This window comes from Epinephelus lanceolatus, chromosome 10, assembly GCF_041903045.1.
Source record: "Epinephelus lanceolatus isolate andai-2023 chromosome 10, ASM4190304v1, whole genome shotgun sequence".
Lineage (NCBI taxonomy): Eukaryota > Metazoa > Chordata > Actinopteri > Perciformes > Serranidae > Epinephelus > Epinephelus lanceolatus.
Genome location: NC_135743.1, coordinates 12,270,980 through 12,298,088, shown reverse-complemented (window position 1 = coordinate 12,298,088; position 27,109 = coordinate 12,270,980). Strand labels below are relative to the sequence as shown.

The window sequence follows — 27,109 nt, the reverse complement described above, 5'->3', positions numbered from 1 at the left end:
ATTTAGCAGACTTACGGCTCTTTATTCATGATGGACATCTGAGATAATGATGTCAGGGAGTATAAGTCAAACTGAGATTGAGTTATGACTCAAGACTTGTGGCAATTCACCTCACCTAGTATCTTTGGCTAACACTGGCCTCTCTTGTATATAGAGTACGGTCCCAGTTCTTAGATTTGTTTTCATTACTCTATTCATGTAGTCATCCAACTTTGTGTTGTGTTTCATGCGTGACTTGGCTGCTGCAATGCTGTGTTTTCCTATTAGGATTAACAATGTACTTTATCTAAAAAACTAATTTTGATATCACTAACTCAGGATCTTAAGCCTCCAATTAGCTTCAGCTGAATCAGAATGAATTTTAGCACAGGAGGAGGATTGTCAATTTCATCCATCGGCTCATACAGGGAGGAGGAACTCAAGTATTTTTCAATGTGGACTCTATTTTCCCATGTGATTCGTAGGAACAATAACTTTTTAAATTGATCTAGTGCTGTGCGAGAGAGCTGCAGTCGGCAGCGGCAAAACAGGCCAACTACTTAAAGTGCTAGTTTTTGTCACTGACGGGCTCAGATTGTTATTAGGAGTGTCTTACAACATTATGGAAAGAATCCTACAAAGGAATAAAACTTTTTACTGAACCTTTCAGTTTATCTGGTCTGTTTTGTGTCCAAGTCTTGCTAAAGGAGAAGTCTCTTTCTCATGAGAGGTGCCTTATTGCAGGAGGTAACCAATGGAAACATGAGTGCGAGTTCTTAGTCTTATCTACAAAATTTTCAATGACATGGCTGAATATTTAGTTGATTTCAAAAATGTGAGAAAGTCTGTGAAATTTGAGCGAGTGAGTGAGACTTTCCATCAGCAAGACTTGGACACAAAACAGACAGGATCAGTGAAACGTACAGAAAAATGTTTCATTTCTTGGTAGGGACCTTTCCATAATGTTGTCAGACACTTATAAATAATCTGAGTCTGTTAGTAGCAAAAACAATCACTTTTAATGGAAGTAAACTAACGGGGCCTGGGTTTTATTGCTGCAGACTGCAGCACTCTTTCTCAATACTGGACCAATTTCAGAAATTGTTGCTCCCACTAGTCACTTAGACACAAAAAGATGGGAAAATATGTTTAAAAATACTGAAGCTCCCCTTTAAAATAGCTTTAAGTAGAGCCAGTGTGGACAGAAGGAGCAATTACTCTGACCAAAAACACATTCAATGCATATATGGGCATATCAATACTCCATGACAAAAAATGTGAACCTATCCTCGAAGTGGTCATCTGTGTATCATTTCATGTTGAAGGCCAGCAGGGGTCGCTCCTCTCTCCTCTGCCAGGGACTCTTCTTCTCCTCCTCTCCATCCTCGTGTGCTGCATCATCATCAGGAGAGACTGACAGCAGCACATGATCAGTCCTGAACGTCTCTCCCTCTGGTGTTGGCAGGGGAGGAGGAGAAGCAGGGGATGAGGACAGTGAGGGCGGCTCCTCGTGTATTTGTACCCCTTCTACTCTTTTCCCCTCCACCTCCCCCTGACAGTGATCCCCTCTCTGACCCTCCGCTTTGTCTGACAGGATGGGTCCTGTTATACTGTCCTGTGGGCTGCACTTGGGCGTCTCCTCCTCGCTGCCTCCCACGTCTAGGTCGTCCATGTACACCAGCTGAGTGTATGCCATGGCTGGTGCCGTGCCTTTCGACCTGTCGACATCTCTTTCCTCCCGCCCCCCGTCTCTCCCTCTCCCTCGGCCTGCTCTCGGCTCGTTCAGGTCCACGCCGGAGTCCAGACTAGCATCATTGCCGCGCTTCCCACTTTTGCCATTACTCTGCTGACCTCCTCCACTTGGTGTGTTGCTGTGGCACCCCGCCCGCTGCAGGTCGATGTAGGAGTGGCGAATATGAGCGTTGGAGCGTCCGTCAAGTGAGACAAACCAGGCCCGTGGGTGAGGCAGAGGCTTCCCTCCCCTTAGCTCCATTAATGTCTTTTCAGCCAGTAAGGTGTCCTCACTGTTTATTTCCACTAGACCTGTGTCCCCGAGTGCTGCTGGGATAGAAAGAGACTCTGACAGGCCAAGCCGTTCTCCATCACTCTGTTTGTTGGGATGTGGGGCACTGTCAGTGGGGGTTCCCCCCAGGGGCTGCTGGGAATGTGAGGCATTGAGCTCAGCCTGGATGGTCTCCAGATCACTCTGCTGGTCAGTCTGCAGCAGGAGGGCCTGACCAGACAGAGGGTGCTCCCCGGGCAGCCGCATGTAGTGTGCTGGGATCACCAGTGTAGGACGCACCCTCGGGTAGCCTTCTCCACCACTCAGCAGGTCCACGGAGCCGCAGCAGAGCAGCTGGCCTGGCCGAGACAGCAACGGGGGGCTGGGACGCTCCAGGTGGTCCACAGAGCGCGACAGAAGGTAGTCAGGAGCTCTGCACTCACACCCCTCCCCTCTGCTGGGGGAGTGAGGAGGAGAGGAGGGGGAGATGCAATCAACAACCCCGACACTGCTCAGCTGGTTAGCCGACACCTGGCCGTGATTGGCTGATGACAGTGTGTCTGAAATGGGGTTGCTGGATGAGCAGACGGAGGTATATGATTGACGGTAGCCTCTGTCTGTTCCACATGAAAGGGCAGACTTTAATTGGAACGTCTCCACAGACTGCCGGTAGTCTCTGCTGCGAGGCGTTAGATTGCCAAGAGATGAGCCGTGGTGGCTGTTGTTGCCGAGCGAGGAGCGGCTGTGTTTGCTGTGATGGATTAAGCTGTGTTGACGCTGATTGTCTTGGTGCTCATACGAGGAAGGCTTCAGCATTGGTGTGGTCATGTCGGGCTCAGTCGCTGTGGAAACAAGCTCCAACTGCACCTAGAGATGACAAATATTGAAGTGTAAGAAACTTTTGAAATATACTCAGTGTAAAGTGAGATATAATTCAGACACAACCCAAAGAAAATCATCATATCTACTAAAGTAATCACAGCACAGACAACATGAGAGCGTTGTTGCAACAGTCTTGATTCTTACTAGTTCAAGAAATTAGTTTTTCCACCCACTGCAGGAATATTTGATCAAGGATGTACCCCACGAGGCAGATATTCCCTGACACAAGGAACAAGGACTTCCTCTGATAATCACTAAAGCCGCTCTCTCAAATGAACTCCGGAGAGTGCCCGGACAATCAGGTCCAGACATTCAACAGAGTTTCCCTTTCACACACAGGTAACACAATACAGGAGATTGTCTGTGTCAGCAGCGTTCTCACCTACTGGAAAGACTCTATCTGGTTTATGTGAGTGATGGCGTCTGGGCAGAGGACGCAGAACACGATGCGGATGACACCATAGTCGGAAAGCCGGTTCATTACTTGGTCATACACAATCAAGTCTCTTGCTGGTCCTAGAGTTTGTTTGGTGATTTTGTTGCTGTCTTCGTGTAAATGACCCGTCCCCTTCATCCTGGGATGTTTGTTTTCTTCGGGTTTCACGCAATTGGCATGATAGAAATCTTATCACTGTGAATTCTCCAGGTGATTATTCACACAATCGGACATTAAACTGACTTTGTACTGGGACGCTGGCAGGATAAAGTCTGTTTAATGTCCGATTCCAGGGGCAGGGGCGGCTGTGGCTCAGGAAGTAAAGCAGGCTGTCCACTAATCAGAAGATCAGCCATTCAATTCCCGACAGATCCTAAGCCACGTGCTGAAGGGCTAGATACTAAACCCTAAATTGCTTGCTCCTGCTCTGAGAGTGCTGATGATTGTTTAAAAAACTGTATAGTTGCCTCATCCACCAGTACATGAATGTGACAAGTAAATCCATTTAACATTTAATGTCTAGATAATTTCAGGTTTGCAGTGCATGTGTGAACAGGGGCTTAGGACAGTGCATTGTAGACTAGTGAGTGGATCATTTAAGTCAGACAGACCTCGTTGCTGATGAGGTTCAGGTGGGACATGGAGGTGGCTTGGTCCCTCTTACTGCTGTCTAGACCGGAGGACAGTGTCAGCTTACGGTGAGACCCTCGAGGCTTCAAACAACGACGTCTGCAAAACACCGAGACAACAGATACCAGATAACATCAAGTACAAAAACATAAAGTCTAAATTAGTCAGCGACTGTACATTCACATATTCCCCACAACCAGTCATGAGAACTAACTGACACATATTACTGTAAATTCCTGACACTGTCAAAATGTTGCCTTTGATTCCTCATTTTGGAGACAAATATGGCGACTTCAGACAGTCTTTAAGATGAGATATTGCCATGGAAATGTTTCACACACCTGCAGTAGTACAACAGAAGGCAAAGCAGGCAGAGCAGGATGAGAGCCATGCCTCCCAGTATAGCCAACAGGAAAAAGGTGTGGTACGTGCTGATGTCCTTCGCAAACACTGGACCTGTAGGACAGACGAGAGATCATATTTTAATATCAAGGTTATATCACTTACTGTCTACTATCAAAACAAAAAGGTGGAAAAATATTTTATCTTATTCCTTCTGAGGAGGCTTTCACATCAGGGACATGGGCCCCGATCTGACTACATCTGACCCCCAAGTCCAGTTTGTTTGATTAATGTTAACATGGTGCACCGGACCTGGTCACGGTACATTAATCTTTTCCCAGGTCCACATGAAAAGGTGGTCTCAATTACAGTTCTAAGTACTAAGGCCAAAGAAAAAAAGGTTTCAAAACGGTTTGATATCAAGGCAAATCCAGACCAGACCAGCATTTAGAATTTTACCACCAGGTGTCTCATCTGACTCAGCAGCTACATCTGAGCGGGCGATAATGTGACTCTGCTTTATTACTACCTCTGCTGCCAGCTTAATGGCCGAACAACAATGCCCCCCATTCGGTGTCCCTACGTTTAACACAGAACGGTGAGGTTAAATAACGGCGCAACAGGCTGTATAAAAGGGGCTAGAGAGAACCCTCTTGACTTGTCACCCCAAAAAACACAATGTGCACTACACTCATCTTCCCCCTCCTACCTCATCTTAAACCTGATCCCCTTCATGTTGCTGGGGCTCAGCTTGGCAGTTATGTGCACAAAGCCTGACTGACACTATTAGCTACATCCATCCATGGGTGATGAAGTTGGAAGGCGGGCAAGAGAGTCGTCCTTGACATTGTTCTCCAAAACATAAACATAGCAGACTTCATAGTATGGGCTCGGGATCTTATGCTTGGTGCTCTTTTCTACGGTTCGAATTGTACCTAATGTGAAAATGCCCTTATTTGTTAACATGACTATATCGACACCATATATCTTTCCACATACAAAGCACATACATGACATGACAAAATGTGTGTTGTGCTCTCTACAGCAGTTTCTCACCTGAGTGCAGTGGAGACATGGCGGCCACCCAATATCCCAGCTGAGGAGCAATGTAGGTCAGACTGAGCTGGTTGCCCTCCCGCTGCACGTGACCCCAGCTGCTCTTTATCCAGGCACCTGCAAACACAATCACAGGTCTTGAAAATGTATTTTCCAACAGTTATTTTATAAAAGAGCCAGTCTGCCAGTTCACAGAATGCATTCAGGACAATGTGACAACTGACAAGGCCTGCAGCGACCTCCGATCTGACTCTCAGTTAACCCAGTATAGACAAAGCAGCGCTCTTATTTGTTGGATTTCCCTACAAAAAAGTAATCCCTCTCAATCATCTTCTGACCCATGAGCAGTGTGTCGTAGTGTCTGCATCTGCAGAGAACCTGCCCTCTTCCTGTATTCTCTCATTTTGGTTTGTTCGTGGTGTTTCTGGGTGTCAACCTTTGGGTAGTGGTGTGTAGACCCCAGCCAATAGCAGCGTGAGATCGAGACTCTATAAAAACATTGCCCCCTGGGTACATTGCTGTCTCTGTCTCTTTCCTCTGCTCGGTGGATGTGAGCTGCAAGTCACACACACACACACACACACACACACACACACACACACAGCAGAAAAGCTCAAGTGTGCTCTTCAGCTGAATTCACACAAATATGGCAATGCAGCATTTTGCTGCAGGGTTGTGCAGAGGTTTGAGTGTGTTTATTTGTGCTGTGGACGCCACTCCCTCTCTTCACTCACTCTCTCTTGACCCCCGCTGCACTCTCAGATTCACTGAGATGAAGAGGAGGGACCAAATTTGCATGTTGTGTTTACAAACAAAATGTGACAAATCCTTTAAAGGGTGCCCTTAAAGAGGAAGGACTTGCTACTGTGACAGATGTAAACTCCATTAACAGCAGTGGAAGTTAAATTTAACACTTTCTTTTAACACCAAATACAGTGCAATGTAATGAGTGTTTCAGTTTGACAGTTTGATGAAAAACCAGTAAACACAATACTGCTGAGAATTATTTTATGTTATCTTTGTTTTTCAGCAGCTCCTGTCGATAAAATTAATCAAGTTGATGTGACCTGGATAACAAGCACAAAACTGATGGATGGATTAAATGAATACTACACAGGTTGTGAGATGTTGTTAATAAACATGCTCACCAGCGAAAGTACAAACCAACCCCAGATTCACTCTCGGTATATATCCTTTTGTTTTTGGCGCCATGTCTCTTCGATACCTGCTGTTAACAGTCTGGCACCACATCGCTACCTTTTTTAAAGGCCCAACTTCACTAGAGCGCTGTGGGGTACACGCCCATAAAGGCCCTGAACACAGAAAATAAGAGAATACAGGCAGAGGGCAGAGTCTCTGCGGATAAATACACCACCACGCACTTCAAGTGGGTCCTAAGTGATGATTAAGAGTAATTACTTCTGTATGAGGAAAATCCTGTACGGTATATCTAAAAGCAATGTTTCTGCTGAGGTTGACACTTCTCCAAATGTATAAATGAATCTCCTAGCAACTGTTACTAACAAGCAATAGTAACAGTGTTTGCTACAGTTCCGATGGTGCTGACAAAGACTCCATGGAAATTGATTAAACATCCTCCTGTGTGCACAATCCTGATTTTAGCTCCTAATGTCAACAATAAACAGCAATCAGATACAAAATCATTTTATGACTAAACTACAAGGACTTATGTGTCTTAAATTCAAGACTATTTTACACCTCTCAAGGTTTATTTAGAGAAAACTGAATTCAATGCTTTGCAAGACTTTTCAAGGTCTCTTAAAAACTCAAGCCCGGTTGTGGGACAGAGTTGAGTGTTTTGGCAGTACTTAACTCTCCCACAGGGAGGCAGCATGCTCAGTCAAATGTCACTGAGGGCCTATGAATAGGAGCACAATGGCAGCTCCAGCACCAAAAAAAGCCCCACAACAAAGCCAGAGTCCCTGATTGATTGGCTCACAGTAAATCTGCTCCAAGAGGAAACGTTCAGTTGTGCCTCCACACTTCCCCTCCTCTGGGTCTCAGGGCTAATGTGGTGAAAGCCACTTTGTTTCTTTGTTTATTCCCAGTTATACATCATCAAGTGGTCAAATATCGGCATCGATCTTCAGGGGGGAGGGAGGAACCAAAAAAAGAAGGGAGGGAGAGGATATTCGATGAGGAAAGACAAATATATGAAGAGCTTGGAAGGGGAAAACCATAACAAGGAGAGGAAACAAGAGGAGGAATGGAAGGAGAGATAAGGGAAAAGGCAGAAGAAACGAGAGAGGCTGTGTGACTCAGCACCCCACACACACACACACGCACACGCACACGCACACACACACACACACACACACACACACACACACACGCACTAAGCCCTGTGCCCAGCCCTGCCAGGATTCACCCTGGTTCTGTCTGATTGTTTCCACAGGGGAGTCCTCTCTCTGTGTGACTGACCTGTTTAATAGTGACATTTAATGACTCTGTTCCCACGCTTCAGTACAATACACTGCAGAGACTCTGGCGGCTGCTTAGACTCAATGCAAACATTTATAACGTCAATACGGCCTGTACATCACTTCTGCTTCTTGCCCATTCATGCAAAGTCAACACAGCTGACACTGGGTCTTTTTTTGTTGTACAGATAGTAGTCTGCATGTCTGAGGAAGCTGATTTGCATTATCATACTCCTCTCAGGATGAAGGTGCGTCTGTTTACAAATGACACCCAGGTGAATTTGATCTGTTCCAACATGACATCATTTTTACCACCACGCTCCGTTAACATGTAACAATACATAAGAGGCTGTCAGTTATACAAGACAAACAGGTTTTTGCGTGTTTGTGTGTGTGTCGTCCATGTGCGCACTTTGTAAACAAACTGAGCTTCTTTGTGAGGGAGCTTTCATCAGCCTGAAGTATTCCACCAAAAAAGGCACCAGACGGGTTTCAAAAGATCTTTTCTTTGTGTCTGTTTTCTATCCTCAATTCAACACACACACACACACACGCACATTTCACACACTTAAGCGCTCAGTGAAGACACTCAATCAGGAGCAGGGACTTTCTGTTGTGTTACTTATTTGGCGGGGTTGCTAAGGAACACGAGATGTAGCCCGGAGAGGGGTCCGGGGATGACTTCTGTTGTGGAAATACTTGCTGCTACAGGCTGTGCGTAGGCTACAAGTGTATGAGTGTGAGTGTGTGTGTGTGTGTGTGTGTTCCCTCAGCTTTTATCAAAGCCCTTTTTATAAGCTCTTGATGTTGATACTGTGGGCACTTTAAAACTGAGCCTCGAGATCCTTAAAACCATCACAAGAGCAAAGATGGTCCAATTTTAAAATTTATTACCCTAATAAAATGTTCCTAACTTAGCAGGAACATCTTTAGGGTAGATTTAGTAAAATGATAGTCTCATCTCACATACAGTTGGGACCAAAACATGTTTAATGTGGAAGAGATTTATCCCAGTGGCATGTGGCCTATTATTCCAGTTAACGTTGAAGTCTGACTCAACACGTGAACTTGCAGGGGTACGCCTCAATCTGTTGAGCAACAACTGTTTACTGCTTCTCCAAGCTTTCTATTTTATTCTTTTATAAAACATGTCGAGAAAAATTGTCATCTTAATAAAGTATCTACCAGTGTCTACCTCACAAACCCTTGACAAGAATGACTGGTTTAAGGTGATCACACTACAGCTGAAGCAAACAATTATTTTCATGTTCAATTAATCTCTTGTAATGTCAGAAAATAGTGACATAGTGAAAAAAGCCTCTCACAATTTGTTGCTGACAAAGCTGGCATACTCAAATTGCTTGTATTGTAACATCTACAGTTTAGATGTTTAGTTTATGGCTACAGGTGAGGAAGTTAATCAGCAAATATTCACATTTAAGAGGCTGGAGCCAGGTAATACTTGGCATTTTAGCTTAAAGCTGCTAAGATCTTTCCTCACAAAGACAAAGCCATGAAGACCTGGAAGGGCACTCAAAGGACACAGACTTCTGCCATGGCAAAACGGCCTCTCGCAATGTTAACAAAGGTGAAAAATGATTTGTGTATCAGCCCTATGATTCGGATCGGCTCCAAAATGTAATGGGTTCTTCCTTGACCCCGTGCCACACCTTTCCAGCAAGTTTCATGAAATCAGGCCAGTAGTTTTTCTGTAGTCCTGCTGACAAACAAACCAAACCAAAAGCATAATCTCCTTGGTGGAGGTAGTTTTTCCGAGACTCTGTAGTTCCACTCAGCTCCATGGAGACTGGAGAGTTTCAGCATCTTTAAGCTCACTGTTTTGGTTTTCGGGCCTATAACTTTACTGTTTTGGTTCAGTCTAACTACTCTCTAGTGACTAGCTGGTGAACATTGTTGAGAATTTAGCAGCTACAGTGCCACAAATTTCCCACATGAGTTGGTGGAGACCAATTACAGAGCTAAAAACAGACACAAACAGAATGAATGCTAGAAAAAAAAGAGATGGCTGGTTGCTCCGTATACTCAAATGTAGATTGAATATGTGTCTGAGCTCTTGGACAACAGGAAAAAAATAGGATAAACAGGAAGGCAATCCAGGCACTCCAAAAATATTCGAAAAAATGTATCAATGGTGGAGCAGTCAGTTCTGGTTTCAAACTCGCATGCTGTCTGGGGCCCTTGTGTGTGGAGTTTATACTGTAGGTTCTCCCTGTGTCAAAGTGGGTTTCCTCAGGGTGCTCCGGCTTCCTCCCACAGTCCAAAGACAGCAGGTTAGGTTAAATGATGACTTTTAATTGCCTGTAGGAGTGCATGCGAGCATGAATGGTTGCTTGTTGCTATGTGTCAGCCCTGTGATAGTCTGGTGACCTATCCAGGGTGTACACTGCCTTTCGCCCAATGTCAGCTGGGTGACATTGTTCCTGCTGTCCCCATGTGGCCAAAAACTGAGTATTGCAAGTTTTAAAGAATGAATTAAAAATTATTCAAATGTGCCCCCTGAAAGTCGGAGATTCGAACCATCAGTCGGAAATCTCTTAAGTCGACTGAGATTGCTTCAAATTGAGCAGTCTTTTTTTTTGGTAGTCAATGTGCTGTGCAGTGTACTTCTGGGGACGTTTTGGTCCCTAGATTTAGCTGCAGAGTGAGCGCTCTTGACTTTCACGAAACTCTTTGGCACAGAAAGCTGAGGACAAGGTGCAGTGGCACAGAGTAGGAGAAACTTTACATCACAAGGCTCTGAAAACAACTCTTCTCTCTTCTGCTTTGACGTGGTGAAAGTACAGCTCACATCAGTTTAGTACGATACAGTCTCTGGCATTTGTTTGATATCTAGTGTTGGAAAAAAATTTGTTTATTTCCACTCTGTCCTTAGCTAACTTTGCTTGTTAACTACATTACGTATATGCGGCTTTCACACTAACCATCCAGCTGGGCCATGTTTAAACTTTGAAACTTTATATATTTATATAAAAAAGAATAATCAAATATTGGTGTGATTTCACTGACATAATTCTGAGTTAGGTACAACCCTACTTACAAGATTAATTGATCAAATTTGCTACAGATTATTCTGTTTCACAGCTCGCTGATTAATCAACTCAATGTTTCAGCTCTATACCCACTGACCCTGTACATTTCATTTCACCAGAAGAATGTTAATAGGTCCTGGCAGAGCACAAACATAATGTACAGTTGATCTGGAAATGTGAGACTAATGTACACACAGCGAAGGATGTTTTGTTGTGCAGACACTTCTGACTCAACTGATGATCTAATCACTGTGTTTCAGCTCAGCTTGTCCAAGAAGAACTGGGTGTGTCACAATGCGGGACATCTGACAACATAGATTTAAGATGGCTGAAATAAATCAGAGAGTCCACAGAGGCGTGAAGGGTCTCTGCCGTAGGAGCCAGCACCGCAGAGCACTTAGCCATTCTTTAGCTCAGTTCAAGATTTAACCGACCTGTAGCAGATTATACATCCACAGTCTAATCTTGTGATGTGGGGCAGTGTTTGTTTTGATTTGCAGATTAATGTGGCACTGCACGCTGGTCATTTTTTATGACCTTATGAATAAATTCATTCATCACTCAGACACACAGCTACAAGTTGTGACCTGGCTGCACTGTGTGGACACACACGTGGTTTGTATTAATGCTCCTACTCTGATAATGTCATAAATCATTCACTAGAGGAAGTAGGCCTCATTTACACAGAAGTAAATATATAACAGCACTGCACTTTTTAAAGGTGCTATTTTTCTAAGATTTTAGTTGAAGGTGTTGGTGAGAAAACTTTACGCTCACAAAGTCAGAAAATCTTCTGTGTTTCTGTCAGTACATACCCAAGCGCGGGTCAAATCTCCAAGCAGGGATATGATCATTTTCCTTCAGGCCACTGTCAGCCGGCAGGGGGACGGAGACCGTGATTGGCTCATTCACCTGCAGCTCCACTCCGTCGCTGGCCAATAAGTGAACAGAGATTGCCGCTACAGGAGTCAACTCAAACCTCTTCTCAGTCCCTGTGAGAGAAGCAAGAGAGTGTTGGAGTGAAAAATGCAGCAAAAAGAAAGTGAGTGGGAGTAAGGTGCAAAGGAGGGGGAGCAAAGAAAGGAGCAGACGGCGGGTGGTGGCGTAACATGAAAAAGCGTAGATAAAGCAGCGCTGTCAGGGGAAAGACAGACAGGAAAGAAAACAAGGGAAAGACAGGAAAGAAGGAAGCAGGGTGGAGAGTGAAAAACCTACGAGACTGAGTGTGAGAGAAAGTGTCACAAAGCACACGTATGCTTGCGTTGCCTGGAGGGAGAAGGTACGAGCTGTGGGGAGGGGGGAGCTTTTGAGGGGTATTCAAGCTGAAGTACACACAAATTCATACAACACACAGACACATCAAGAAGTGGATGAGACTGCCTGAAAGCTGGTGTTAGACAGAGAGCACACACACACACACACACACACACACACACACACACACACACACACACACACACACACACACACACAGGGGTTATTGTGTTTCAGGAGGTCAGATACAGAGGCCTCTCTAGGGTAGAGTCTCTCTGATGTACTGCTGCTTCTTCCCTTCACTCCCCACCCCCTCTGTCATCTGTGCCCAACTATCCTTGGCCCTGATTTTACAGTCTGTCACCATACGCCAGTTCGAGACTCACCTGTGCCATTGCCGCTGAGGACCTGCAGGTGGGGGAAGTGCTGGATGTGCGAGGGGGAGCTGGCCACGGTGAGCAGAGCAGTTAGGTTGGCATAGGACGTGTTGGAGGGAAGACTCAGAGCTCTGCGCTGGAAGTGAACGCTGGGCTGATGTCGTAAACCTTAAGAGACATCAGAAAACATGGACATGTTGAATGAAGTGTTGTAGAAGTTTTAGTTTTAGACCAATTTCAAATTGCTTTTTTAAGATTTTATTTGCCATGTGGCAGTTAAACAGGACAGGAGAATGGGATGACACTCACAGATACTAACTGAAATTAGACCATCGTATATTTTTTTAAATTAGTCTCTACATTTTTTAACATTGTCCTGGTGGATTCTAATAAAGCCATAACATTCCCAAACTAAAAAAGTGCACTCAGTAGAGCGCAGATCTCCACCAGGCAGCCAAACACCCAAGCAGCTCATTATCATCCTCCCTCCAAACTCCCTTACAGTCAAGACAGAGGCAAAGGTAACAGCATCAATGGACTTATTGATCTTCTATAATGCCTATTTTTAGAGCATCATCACACATTGGGTATGGAATTAATCTGCAATTGCTGTGCTTCAAAATAAGACCACACTTTTCTATGAATGTCAGTTTTTGTGTTACAGTGAGGGCCAAAATGTGGCCTGCAACAAACAGTAAGGCTTGTTGTTTTCAGCTAAACCCATTCCTGGAAAACTTGCAGCCGCTATCAAGTGGTTAAGAGGAGTGAGCAGTCACAAGTCAGTGTCGGTATAAAACAGAGGATAAAGCAGGTTTTTCAACAATAATGAATCACTGCAACCACGAAAGGTCCTTGAGCATACAGTCATAGATGTCCAGGCAAGATATTTGGTTGATTGATCCGGTGGTTTCGAGATTAACTGCAGACAGATGGATTCACACACATGACCAAACGCATAAATATACATTTGTTGTTCTGTGAGTTATAAACAACAACATTAGGTACTTATTACAATTGTCTGGTGTGCAAGGTATTAAAGAAGAATCTCACCCTTTTGCGAGCCATTATGGGAATTTGCTGTATTACAGATCACACACTGGTCATTTTTTTCCTTTGAGACAATGCTAAGAAGGCAAGTGTGCAATTAAGATAAATAATTACAAGTAAAACTAAGAATTAGAAAAAGAAACACTTAACGATGAAAATGCAAAGATAAAAAATCATGAATATATGTAATTTGAGTATCAAAACACGAACACATATATTGAATCTGTATAGGGCTGCCCCCCTTAAAGACAAAGATTTGAATCATCAGGCAGAGAGCCCTCAGGCAACTGAGATTTCTCAATGTGGAGCTACTTCTGGGGACATTTCAGTCGCCAAAACAAAGGAACAAATAGTCGTATATTTGTATTGAACAGCCAAATCCAATTCAAATGACAAAATCCTGAGTCGGGCACAGCCCTAACTCTGTAAATATAGTAGTCACAGTTGTAAGGCAAACAACAAAATAACATTTTTTCATAGGCTATATAAAACCCAGAACAATAAAACTTTAATGACTTTTTCTACTCCAGCTTCCCCTTTAAAAAGAAATCTGACAATCTGAAAAAATTTAAGTAAGGAGGTTTTCACCCGACAGCAACTGTCCATCTTGCACACTGATGTTGTTTCAGAATGTTTTACAAGGCGATTTTCTACTCCTTGTCTTTGCCTAGTACCTTTTAAATACAGCCATCAAATTAGGCTTAATGGAGGCAACTCCGGATCAATACATTGGAGATAATGCCTTACTCCACTTTTTCTCTCAGCCAGCGTGATGCTTCTTTCTGATATTTTGCTGCGCAATTAATAGTTTCCTTTTCATTTCTCCCCATCGCTGCTGTACATCCAGCCTCTGCCTGCCATTAACAAATTATACATAAAGAGTAATAAACGGTGAAAACTGCATGTAGCTGGACTCAGCAAGGTGATGTCATTGTGGTTTGACTGTACCGAGTGCACATTCCTGAGCAGTGAGACACACATCCAGCTGTAAACCAGTGTTCACTGTGTTTCTAGTTGTGCTCCACATGAAATTTGGCTCTGCAGCGAGTGCATCCTTTAACTTTTATGTTTCTGTCTGACGCTTGTTCTTGAAGTTCAGGTGTGGATGTTATTTCCTGTCTCTGTCTCTGTTTTTGTGGGAGGAAATGACCCTGTTTCTGTTCTTTGTGTGCTCCCTTCCTCAACTCCTCACATCTTTTTTCCCTCCACTTTCCCCTCACCTCATCTGTTCCTCCTTCTGTTGGACACTGCTCTGCCCATCCCCCTTTCTCCTCTATTCTCTCCAACTGCTCCACCCACAACCCCACTTTCCAGCACTTACTGTATCATCCTCCTCCTCCTCCTCCTTTTTCCCCCTCTTTTATTCTCTTTTCTCATGCCACATGCCGAGGTTTATCACTCCCCTGGGCACCCAAGTTCACAACATTGTGACAAACAGTGTGCTGGACAGAGGGCAGAAACTGCGCTCCACTCAGGCACGTGCTGCTGGCACTGTGTACTCAAGAGGTTTACATGTTAATGGTGTCTGTATATTTATGTGTCTGTGAAGTTCTTTCTTAGTCAGACAACACAGCTGACACATTAAATTACTCCCCTGTCGCTCACAGACGCACAAAAGGACCAGCAGACAAAGAGGCAATATTGATTCTGCCTCAGTGAGAAAGCCTTATCTAATATAATTACACACACCTTAACAAAGAGGCTGACTAACAAAGACAGGCTCATGATTTATATTTGTGCATGTGGGGATGGAGGATGGTGGGTTTTTACTCAACAATGAGCAATTTAGTGTGTATGTAGGACAAAATATAGTCTTCCTTAATGACAAATATGTGAGTTTATTTGTGTTTATTATTAAAAATTGGTAGCAAATCAGATTCTGACTCTAGTTTAACAATGTATTTTTCCTGCAAATACAAACTTAAAGATGACACATATTATAATACATTTACGTGTATTTCGTTTCACATTCTTTTATCTAAATATATATAATAAGCTGCACTGAAAACCTAATTTACTGTGAGTTGCAGTTATCAGTGTCTTCTTGACGCTGAAAACACAACAACTTTTTAATGTGTCTAAACCATAGATGGTATAAAAGAAGTAGCCAACATGATGTCACCCACTGGCTTGAGGACTCCCATTTTGAAGCCTTGACTTTGGAATTCTGGCTGTCGCCATCTTTTTTTTTTTTTTTTTTTGGAGTCAGGAGTAACCTTATTTGGACCCGCTCCTGAACCGAAACTGCAATGTGCAATAACGCACCCGCAAATTTGACCAATTAGTTCCGCAGCCTGACCTGACACGAAATCAGCAGCCGGACCAAAAACCGCAAACGCCCTAAGAACCACACGCTGCTGAAAAAAATTCAGTAAGGTAGCACATAAGTGATTATTTTTTGACATTCCATACATGTGAAACTAACATATTATATTTTAAATTTGAGGTAATTCAGTATATATAATTTAAATGAATATTTTTTGCTTATTCTCATAATATTGAGCAGCACATCTTCACAGTTAATTTGCCTGTTAGTAACACACCTCTCATGTTCAAGCTAGCGCAGAAGACAGAGCTGACACACAAAGTCAGCAGTCAGAGGATTAGAGCGTTAAAACAGTAAATTCAATTACTTTCATTTTTATTGAATATTTTTATGACATGACACCTGTGATCTGACCCACATATTCTTTTTTTCCACCCAGAACCGAACCCAGAAATAAAATTAACACCAAATACCACCTGCAATTCACTTTTTTTTGCAGGTCAGCCAATGCAGGACTATACAAGAAGGTGGACCTAGGAAGGATACTCATTGCTACACCTCGATCCTGGTTAATAAGTCGCTGTGATGGCAACTTGTCAATCACAAGGTATCCCCGTCCTAGAGCATACCCTGCTTTATCATCTATCCTACTCTAAAACGGGACCATAATTTATAAAATGAACACGATGCTGTATTGAAGAAGACTTGAAACTAGCAACTGAGACCATAAACTCATTAGAAAAACGTTTACTGAGGTAAGAGATCAAGTGAGAAGTTGGGTCATTTTCTCATTGATTTGTATACAATCAGACTTCATTTTGAAACCAGTGAAGTTGAATGCATATTTAAGTCACTTCTGCATTGGCTTCATTTTCAGACCTGGAAATAACCCCTTGTTGGAAACATAAAATCTAGGTGAAAATTCACATTGAAAGTTCATTCTTACTCTTGAAAAGCAACTGTAAAACAATCTCACCACAACATTCCTTGCTAGCTGTTCTGGAGCCTTGGAACGCATCAAACGATCTTCCTCAACAGATTCGGAGTATTTATTTTTCTGAACGTTTTGAAGACTACTTGCCAGTGTTGGCCTAATATTTGAGATTTTAAGTTCAAGTTCAACTTCATCTGCTGAGGAACATCGATCAAAAACTCCAGGAGCCTCATTTATAAAACAATGCGTATGATTCATACTGAAAATGTACATACGGACACAATCCAAAAATGGAGTGTGCCAAAAAATATTTGACCATTTCCACAATCAGGTTTCCACCTCACCATCTGCGTCGCCAGTTTCCTGTCTCCAAAATGTTCGTCAGTATGGGTCAAAGTTTCTCCCATCAAGTCTATTTTACTAGGTCACAACTTTTGGGTGGGAAGTGTCATACACCTCTTTCAGGCCTCGTTTTGTGCATAGGCAGTGTTTATAAATGAGACCTGGACCCAGCTACTGATGGATTTTGGGATTAAAATTATTTTACAAACAGTTTGAGGCTTATTTTAAACCAATCTGCTGCTTTTAAAATATTTGGGTTTGGGTTTTCATGGTGAAAATGGTTTAAAATAAAAAACAAAGAGCTAAAAATACAAATGCAAAAAAGTACCCACACACACTGTGTTTACCTTGTAATCCTGACACAATCTCCACCACATCTTCATACACCATCAGAGTAGCAGCTCTCTCTGGTAGCAGGTCCAGGCTGATGGAGGAAAATACTGGAACACAAACAAAAACCGCAAAGCGTACACACACACTACATTAATGGACAGAATGAAATCACAATCAGATAAGAAACAAACTGCAGCAATCTACCTGGCCACTTTACTGATGGCTATCTGACATAACAAGTCATTAAACCATCTTTATACATTTTTAATCGTCCTGCTTTCATCCTGTCTGCTGTGCAGCAGGACACAAGTCTGACCCAGCAAACTGCACTTCTTTCCTCTTCCTTCCTTCCTTTCACTCCTCCATTGTTCGGAGCTGGTAAGCGTGATAATCCAATTGGCCGCCGTTCCGTTGGCTCATAATACCCCCCTCAGTCCACCCCCCCACATGCAACACACTCAGACACACACACTGTACTGCCGCCTCTTGGGAAGTATTTTGTGTGTAAGTGTGTGTGTTAGTGAAAGGGGAGCTTAAGCAGCCCCCTTGCTGGGTTTTGGCATCTATTGTAATAAATTAGTAATGGAGCACTCCACTCATCATTAGCTCTCACACCTGACACAAACTCACACTATTTCTACTTCACACTAACATACACACATTAAACTGGCCACACACATGGAAATCAATAACCTGCAAGGCGAAACTCCCAATCTAAATGTGGCTATTTCATAATGCACCTTCTACATTTGTCCTAAAATATCTCTCACACACACACACACACCTACCAGGTAATCTTGAGGGACTCCAGGGCACAGAGTTTGGCACATATCCCTGTTTGGTTGCGGTGACAACCAACGGTGTTCCAAGGCGGTAGGAGAAGCGCAGGTAGGTGTTGCCATCAGGTGATGAGGTTTCCGAGGTTACAGGCGTGTGGTTGGCAAAGAGCTGTATGGAGGCTCCTCCCAGGGGCTGGTGAGTGCTGGCATCGCTCAGGTGAACCTTCAGAGTCACCTCTGTGAACAAACAGAGCATATATCTGTGAGTGTTGGTGTTAAGCAGAGAGGAGTGATACAGACACAAAACACAGCGGTGATACAATTACAGCCGTCTAAAATACACTCGTCTCTTTAACCGCGTTTGTTTCAGTGCCAGGCCCTTTGCCTCCAATCCGCACAAACGGCATTCTACATTCCAGCCAATCACAAAGAGAGAGCCCGCTGACCATTTCCTGGACTCTGGCCAACAGCACTTCCCCTCTAAAACAATGGACCATTTCCCTCTCTCAAAGAAGCCTTGGACCAGAGGGGAAAAACAACTGTATATAAAAACACCTTCAGTAATGGAGAGGATGGATAAAAAAATGTATACAGACAGCCTGTTGATTGAAGAAACACTCGCAGTTGAAGATATTTTCACAAGTTCACTGCATGTTACACTCCACAAGCTGGGTCTAGTAAAAATCTTCACATCCTACGTCAGACTAATTTCAATACACAGATAAAATGATTGATTAATCGCGATGATGATCAGCGGATAATACGTACATTTATATACATATAGTACACGTCAATTTAATTTAAAGGTCGAGTGTGTAGGATTTAGGGGATAGTTTGGCAGAAATGGAATGTAATACAGTTCGTGTTTTCTGTAGTGTATTGCTGCGTTCAAATGGGGTCGTGTTTATCGGGTTCACAAGAAGACTCCATATGAACTAGGGTTGGGCGATAATACGGTCGGTTATCAGTTTCATTACCGTACTGTTATTTATTGTTCTGTTTTTCTTATTTGATAAGCCCTAGTACTGGATGCTGTAGAGCTGTGCTTTTAATGTATTTGATTTATGTTGATAGGTTCTAAAAATAAACCATCGGAGAGTAGCCGCTGCGGTCGGATACGCTGTATAGCACATATTATCGTTACCACCGTTGTTATTTATTGATACTTTTCTAGAAGTGGACTGTAGCCCACAGTTGTTATTTCATTCTGTTTGGTTGACTGCTGCATTTGCACTTTTTTTCTTTTGTTTTTTTTTAATTTATTAATAAAAGTTGTTAATGTTGTACATGTTTTGTTGTTATTTTTTTCAGTATTCTTAGACCTATGTAATGTTTGTTATTATGTTTCTGAACGGTATAGGCACAAGCCGACATTTTGGCGACTCCCTCTGAGCCCTTTACAGTGATCTTTAATTAGTCATGGTAATACCATATACCCCAGGAAGATGTGGGGAAGGTTTAACGGTAACAAAATTTGGATACCGCCCAACTCTAATATGAATGTCTCCCTCTTATGGAATTCACGACCTCGTAAGTGGAAATCTTCTAAAAGCTCCCATGACTTCCCATGTCGTAAACATGAGCTCACAAGTTCCATTTAAATGCAGCATATAATCACCTCAAAGTAAGAACTGTTGTGTATTCATTTCCTTAAAATTAGATGTTTATATTTCGCAAAGGGGGCAGGTCCCTAACCACTGTGTCAGCCATATTGCAACACCATGGTTCTACAGTAGCCCAGAACAACTTGCAACTGTAATTAGCACCCTCCCGCAATGAGCAACATCAGAAAAAAACTAATGTTTTTAATGTGAAACTGTTTTATTAAGAGTTTTTACTGGTTTAAATAAACAGGTCTATTTGTTTTTAGAGAGGACGATACTCTGTGGATAATTCAGCTCCCAGTAAAAACCTCCTGAACGTCTGGAAATTATGAGAGAAAAAAGGGGAGCGCACATTTGCAGGCAATAGGCTAGCCGCCTGTCTTTGACAAGCCAAACACCATTGGAGAAACACTGATATGTAAAGTGAAACAGTTTTATTCAGTGTTTTCACAGGTTTTAATCACCTGGTCTGTTTGTTTTGGAGAGGAAGAGTCTTCTGTGGATAATTTGGCTCCCAGTAAAAAAACACCTGAACTAAAACTAAAGGAATTCTAACCGGGAAAAGTTTCAGCTGGTTGCAATCTGCAATCCTCACCACTAGATGTCACTAAATCCCCCTCAATCTCACACACTGCTCCTCCAATTTATCTAGTGCCCTTTACTAAATTCTTTTTTAAAGTTGCACTTGCACAAATGTCACTTTTTCGTGCAACTACTGCTGTTTTCTGGGACTACTTTAATTTACTTATTCATTTATTGATTTTTAACTACATCAAGAGAAGTATAATGACAATAAAGATCATTCTTATTCTGAAAATACAAAAGCAGTAGCATCAAAAGTATTTTAAGTCCCAAAGGTAAAAGTACTCATGCAGAATGGCCCATTTCAAATTAATGTTTATTATATGACTGGATTAGAACTATTAATGCATTCATGTGTAACTTACTTACATGTTGCAGCTGATAAGGGTGAGTATAATTTTAATTACTTCAAATACTAATGGATAGCTTGGGGATTAAAGAAACAAAATAAAAGTAGTGGAATAGAATATACAATTTTTCTCTCTGAATACAGTTATAACATGGCAGAAAATGGAAATACTCAAGTTCAAATATCTCAACACTGTACAAGTACAGTATTTGAGTAGTTTTAAAGAAAAAGTTACTTTCCACCACTGCCAAACAAGGTATGCACACATCTGTTTACTCCTCTGAGGAGGCAGCTCAAACACTGTGAGGTTCTGTATATCACAAGTGGAACAACAAACACAAAGTTAATGTCAGCTTTGCATCCCAAAAGGTACGATAAAAACAAACCCATTACAAAAACACTATAATTTAAAATCCACACAAACCCACAACCTTCCTCTCTCCGTCTCTGCACACATGAGAACCTAAACCCTGTTTGATCATTGGCTGCTGGTTAACCCATTGCGACCTTTCAATTAAGCCGAAAAGGTTTCTCCCTCCTTCTCCTTTCACCTAAACATGCCCACCTCCCCCACACTCACCGCAACTGAATTTTGTCGTAACTCTTTCTTGTAACCCCACCCTCCACGACACACACGCTAACACACACATATCCCTGGCTAGACGGGTCCCCCTCCCCCCACTCAGGGATCCTGCGGTCAGCAAGGAACCACTCTGACAAATCTGGTGAGAGTTCAGCCTGAGTGCAGTGGGCTCCACCTTAAAAACAAAGCGCTGGGCCAAATGATACCTTTGCATGGGTGGAAGTTGGTAGGTTTGGCAGACCAACATGTCAATTTCAAACCGTACACATCATTATCCTGAGAGGTCTGGTGTGAAGATCCGCTCTGTGGCTGCCTCCTAACCCTTCTTTTCATTCCTCCTTGTTAATACATTTGTACTGCCACAGCTAGAGGATTCGAAAACTAAAAAGACATCTGACAGAAATTCCCCATTTGTATTAAGATTTGGTGTGTGTGCGCTGGAGAGATCATGACCTCACTTCCTGTCCCACTCCCAGTGATATGTTGTTAGCAGTACCAGCTGTGCTCACTTTAAAAAACTCCCTTGGGAGACTCCGGATTGACAAATGCAACAGTCCCCCTCCCAATCCTCATCCAATAAATCACTACTGTGGTGACATCATTGTTAAACAAGCTAGGAGCCTCCTCTGTGCCCCGATAAACTGGAGAGAAAAGGGTCGGCCCTGAAGAATCACTGAAGATTCTGCAGCAAAGCCAGCACCTCCATGACTGCTCCTCACTGTACTGACTCCTTATCTGAGTGTGTTGAGTACCATATGGAGGATAAAGGCATCAAAGAGAGTTTTGCCTGCCCAGCGCTGCGATTGCAGACCAATTATCCCAGGCAGCAGCCGCCAAAGCAGCAGGGTGGTTGTGTGTGTTTGAATGTGAGTAGAAAGAGAAGAACCCAAGAGGAGACTACGGGGAAAACACAATAAGTGTGTGAGTGTACTTCAGCCCTCTACAGCTTGAATTGATGCATGTTTGGTGTATCAATCACAAGTTATAAGGAGCCGAAGCATTTCTGCGCCATAAAAGTGAGGTGCGATAAACTGGAAATGCATAGTATGGCTGGCATCCACTGGGTGTGTGAGGGGGTTTGGTGTTCTTCCAAAAAGGGAGGGGGGGGGGCGAACAGATGCTTTCTGCACACGAGGCTGAGTGGAGAGCTTGCTCGTACTCAACATCCAGTATAACACAGTTGCAGCTTGTTGGAATCGGCAACTTTTTACAAGTTACTGGAGCTCAAAGTGATGCCAGTGAAAAATAATGAGCACAAACAAACCCTAAAAGCACTTCCCTTCACTTAAATTTCCACAGTAAAGACTTGTAAAACTGAGTGGAAGTGCTAAAAATAAAAACAGTTTAAGGCCTGGTCGAGAGATTATCAATAAAAGCAAGATGTGACATTGTGCAATGGAAACAGACAAACACATCATGACCTACATGAATCATATGACTTTAACATCCACTACGAAAATTGTCAAAACACCAGATCTGTGTGCACCAACAAGGAGACTGTAATCTTCCTAAATTCTGATACGTGAAAAAAACAAAAATGGCAAATTTCCATCACGTAGTGTTCACTGTTTTCCACTGTTTGATGCTTGACTACGCCCTCTTTTTTCTTCTGCAATGATTTAATTGCACCTAAATGGAAAAAATAATCAACAATGTGGGATTGGTTTGCTTACAAAACATCAAATCCTGAACAAATCACAGTAATATGTTGAGGAGTGTGAGAAGATGGTAACAGCAAACTTATATCTCACCATCTCAAGCAGGAGCACATGGTTGAGTACAAGAAGAGCCAGAAATCATGTCACAAAAACGCAAGAGGTGTTTTTTTCATAGACCTAAATCCTTATAGGAATAGTTTGGATCTTTTCAAGTGATGTTGCATGAGGTACCTATCCATAGTCAGTGTATTACACACAGTTCACGTCTGTCGGCACGCTCCCAGGTGGGAGAAGCAGGAGTAGTACCACCACTGAAGCTAAACAATGTACTGCTGTGGTTTGGGGCAGCATCAAAATGTATTTTAGCCATCTTAAAAAAGGTCCACCTAAAAAAACTTTAACAGTTCAAGGGTGTGTTCACACCAGGATAGTCCGGGGGACTCGGTTTGATTGGGCGGGAAATGCTGAAAAATTACACACCTTCATTTGGTTCAGACTGCACTTTTTAAAGCGGACCAAACCATCCCAGACAACGTCACGCAGTTACAACAGCTGCTCGTTTGGGGGCGCTATTGCCCGAAATGACCACTGACCAGGAAGAAAAAAAAAACATGAGGAAGAAGAAAACCCGGCTCATCAGCCAGGACCGAAAATGGAAATCCATCCCCTTCAGCCGGCTTGATCACCAAAGACCAAAATGCACTGCGCTCTACGTCACTTCCTCTCTTTGGTTCGCTGGATAGTCAGTTTGCACTTCCCACCTCACTTGCAAGTGAACCGAGACCCCCAGTTTTCAAGCAGACCAGGGTTCGCTCGTTTGGTCCGCACCAGAGTTCGAATGAGCTGGTGTGTTACGTTCAATGTCACAGACAGGCCAGATAACAGGTTAGTAGACAGTAGAAAGCAGCGTGAAAGCCAGTGAAGATGTTACGGTGGTTACTCTTTCATACAGGCCCGTTTCTACCGCAGGAACTTCGGGGTAATATTACGGGGCCGGGGCCGTTGGTGCGTGTCTCCACCGCAGGAACAGAGTTCCGGAACTTTTACAGGGGCTAAACAAGTCCCTGCCTCGGAGTAGGTACTCAGAATGGCCCGAGAGACTCCTGGCTGGGGCTTGGGGATTACTTGGTGCTGATTGGGTATACTCAAGGAGGGATGTGATGTCAACAGAAAGCAACAAAATAGCCGGCATTTTTAAAACTCAGCAGACGAGGGTTAGCTCGTTCATATAGCTTCCTCCGCCATGTAAAAAAACTCAATAAATGGCCCGTGAAAAAAATATTCTTTCCAGCGGATATCTTAGTTACAACACGATTGAGCTAGCAAAGCAGTTTTGTGTTGATATGTGTGGTATGTATTCAGTTTTGGGAAATCACGATGTCTAGAAAGCATCAGTGGCTGCAGCTGACAGGGACAGCTAACAGCAGCAGCAAAGCTAACATCAGGACGTCATCTGTTAAAAGCCTCCTGTTGTCGGATACGACATGAAACTACTCCAGATAGCTCAATCATGTTGTAACTAAGACAACATGGAAAAAAATTTTTTTTTTCACAGGCCATTTAGTGAGTTATTACAGACACCGCTAAGGGCTATCAGCTAACGGCGTCCCTACGTCGCTCCGGTAAATGGTCGCACAATGATTACGTCACATCCAGAGCCCGGTAACTTTACAGGAACCTTCCTCATACTCCACTCTCTCAGTGAAGACACGGCGGTTGAGAGGGCCGAGCGAGAGAACGTTCCTGTAGTAGTTCCTGCCCCCCAAATAGTACCAGGAACTTCTTCAGTGGAAACGCGCCTTATATATCTGTTATTTATTCAGTCATTCTTTCAAACTTTCAAAAATATTTTGTGCCATCTTGTTGCATATCACCAGTTAAGGGCTAAAATTAGCAGGTTCACTCAAGAGTTTTGTTTCCATAAATGCCGATCAGAGCCAGAGCCGATAAAAATACCCATGACTACTGCAGAGTCATGTGACCCAGACCTGAATGCCAATTGTAACCTTTCCCATTATAATGAAAAGCCAGATGTTTGGGGGTGTTTGCAGGCTTTTTGTGCAGTGGGAAAAAGAAGCTTCAGCTTCCATGTCAGACTGCAGCCTGCTTCTCCAAACTGGGGGCTTGCCAAGTGCCAACTGACATCTACTGTATGTAATACACTCACTGTGGATAAGCACCTCATACAACCCCACTTCAAATGTTTCGAACTTTTCCTTTGTAAGGATTCAAGCTCATGAAAACTACAACAACGCATGCCACTTTAACTTCAAGCTCCAGCAGACTTGTGTGTTCTGGATGCAATAACTTGTAAAACCACAGCAAAAGGAATCTCAGTGACTGAAGCTATTTGTTTACCATTCAGATAAATGACAAACATCTGACTCTCAGTTTGGTGATCTCGCAAACAAGAAAAAAAAGAATCAGCCTTATAAAACGGTTATGGGAAAAGAACGAGGAATACACAAAAAGGTCATTGCCATTAAGTATGAGTCATCAACGGTGACAAAGAAAACGTGTCTCTACATGCAATATAGAAAACAGAAAAATAAAGTCACACACAAACACACGCCTGTTTGTTGAACTGACTCTGCCATTGTAAATAAAGAAAAGGGCTATCAATAGGTGTTCAGCCTGCTATTTTCTCTCATCGGGATTAAAAGTAGGATTAGATCGCCATGGTCGATCCCATTAACTCAGCAGGGGACACAGCAATTAGGTTACATCATCATTGTGTCTCAGGCTGTAGAGCAAATGGACTCTCTTCATCCTACTACAGTAAATACTCCCATCTACTGTACTACACACCTCTACTGGATCTGCTCTTTGGCTCAGTGGCTTGTTGTCCCCGTCCCTAAACACAATGCCTCCTCATGGCCTGATATATCCTCCCCAAACTGGATCTGCTGTTAACACTCACACCAGAGCCTCATGATTAAAATCAAGCTTGGCTAGCTGGTGACAATATGATCGGATTGGTCTACTTCCTGGCAGGCCTTGTCCAGCTTCAGCGAATGTTTGTCTGCTGGAGATGCAACGCCATGCCTATTATGGGCAGCAGTAATGTGAGTGAGATCTATATCTGCGGGGAGATTGTCTGTCTGGCTCCACTGTTCCATGTTTGTCTGCTTGACAGACCAGGAGAAGTCCTCGGTATCGACCTGAACATAACCCCCCCAGGGACTACTGAAGGTCAATCTGAGGCCGCCAGAAAGAGAGTGAGAAAGAAAGGGAAAACAGAGAGCAGAAAGAGGCCAGGACAGACTACACCTTGTTCTTTACCAGAGCGTGTTGTTGTGAATTCAGCTGATTTTCATGATGCAGAAAATTCCTGATGACAGGCCTTAAAGGGAAACTACTTCAAAAACTCCTGAACTAAACATAAAAATATCAGAAACTAACTCGTCAATTTTGAGAAGAATCTGTGCTCAGTGTTGCTTTTTTAAACCCTGACTGACTTACAGCATTAGTTACTGTATGTTTACATTCATACTTGAACTGTAAACACAGTTGTAGCGAGAGGACCGAATGTAGGCCAGCCAAAAATGTAAGCGAACACAGACGACCAGTGCTGTGTGTGCGTGCTTGTGCATGCAAGTGAGAGATAAAAGTGACACATAAAACAGATGTGGCTCCACTTTAGTTGTTACTGTGACAGGGCAGCTTTGAAGATAGTGGCTGAATGAGATGCCAACAGATTATTGTGATTCATGATGGCTTACAAAGTTTGAATGTGTCGGCAGCTGTACAATAGTGACAAAATACCCCCTTTGGATACACTGCTAGCTGCAGACACAAGACACATCACCAACGGATTTCATTTGGTTGCAACATATTTTCCTCTCCTGTCTTTTTTTTATTTGTGTATTTCTTTGTCTTACAACACTTGGGATGCTTGGTATATATACTACTCATGAGTAGGAAAGGGAATCACCAGGAGACCCATTTGTTATCAAAATACTTAATTCACAATACAACATTATTGCTATATTTTATATTTTGTGGTAACATATATTGCCATTTATTACTTTTTTTCAACTGCAAATGATGTCCCCAAAGGAAAACTTTGTCAACATCAGTTTTATCTAAGTCTGTTTAAGTTTATCTAGTTTTCAGCTGGTTCTTCAATCATTTTTACTGCTACAAAATAGTGGACTGAATAGGCAATTGATTTTATCACTCT

At 43.0% G+C, this 27,109-nt stretch overlaps 1 protein-coding gene across 1 annotated transcript in view; it reads right to left on the bottom strand.

Moving 5' to 3' along the window:
* Positions 1-255: 255 nt before the first annotated feature.
* The window catches only part of fam171a1 (family with sequence similarity 171 member A1), a 29,692-nt gene continuing 2,838 nt past the window's right edge, over positions 256-27,109 (bottom strand). The window contains exons 2-9 of the mRNA XM_033641400.2: positions 18,160-18,387; positions 17,386-17,478; positions 12,459-12,617; positions 11,634-11,810; positions 5,328-5,444; positions 4,271-4,385; positions 3,911-4,028; positions 256-2,848 (exon numbers count right to left, since the gene is read on the bottom strand). Of these exons, the coding sequence (XP_033497291.1) occupies positions 1,289-2,848; positions 3,911-4,028; positions 4,271-4,385; positions 5,328-5,444; positions 11,634-11,810; positions 12,459-12,617; positions 17,386-17,478; positions 18,160-18,387 (2,567 nt within the window). The 3' untranslated portion in view covers positions 256-1,288. The remainder of the gene's footprint in view (positions 2,849-3,910; positions 4,029-4,270; positions 4,386-5,327; positions 5,445-11,633; positions 11,811-12,458; positions 12,618-17,385; positions 17,479-18,159; positions 18,388-27,109) is intronic.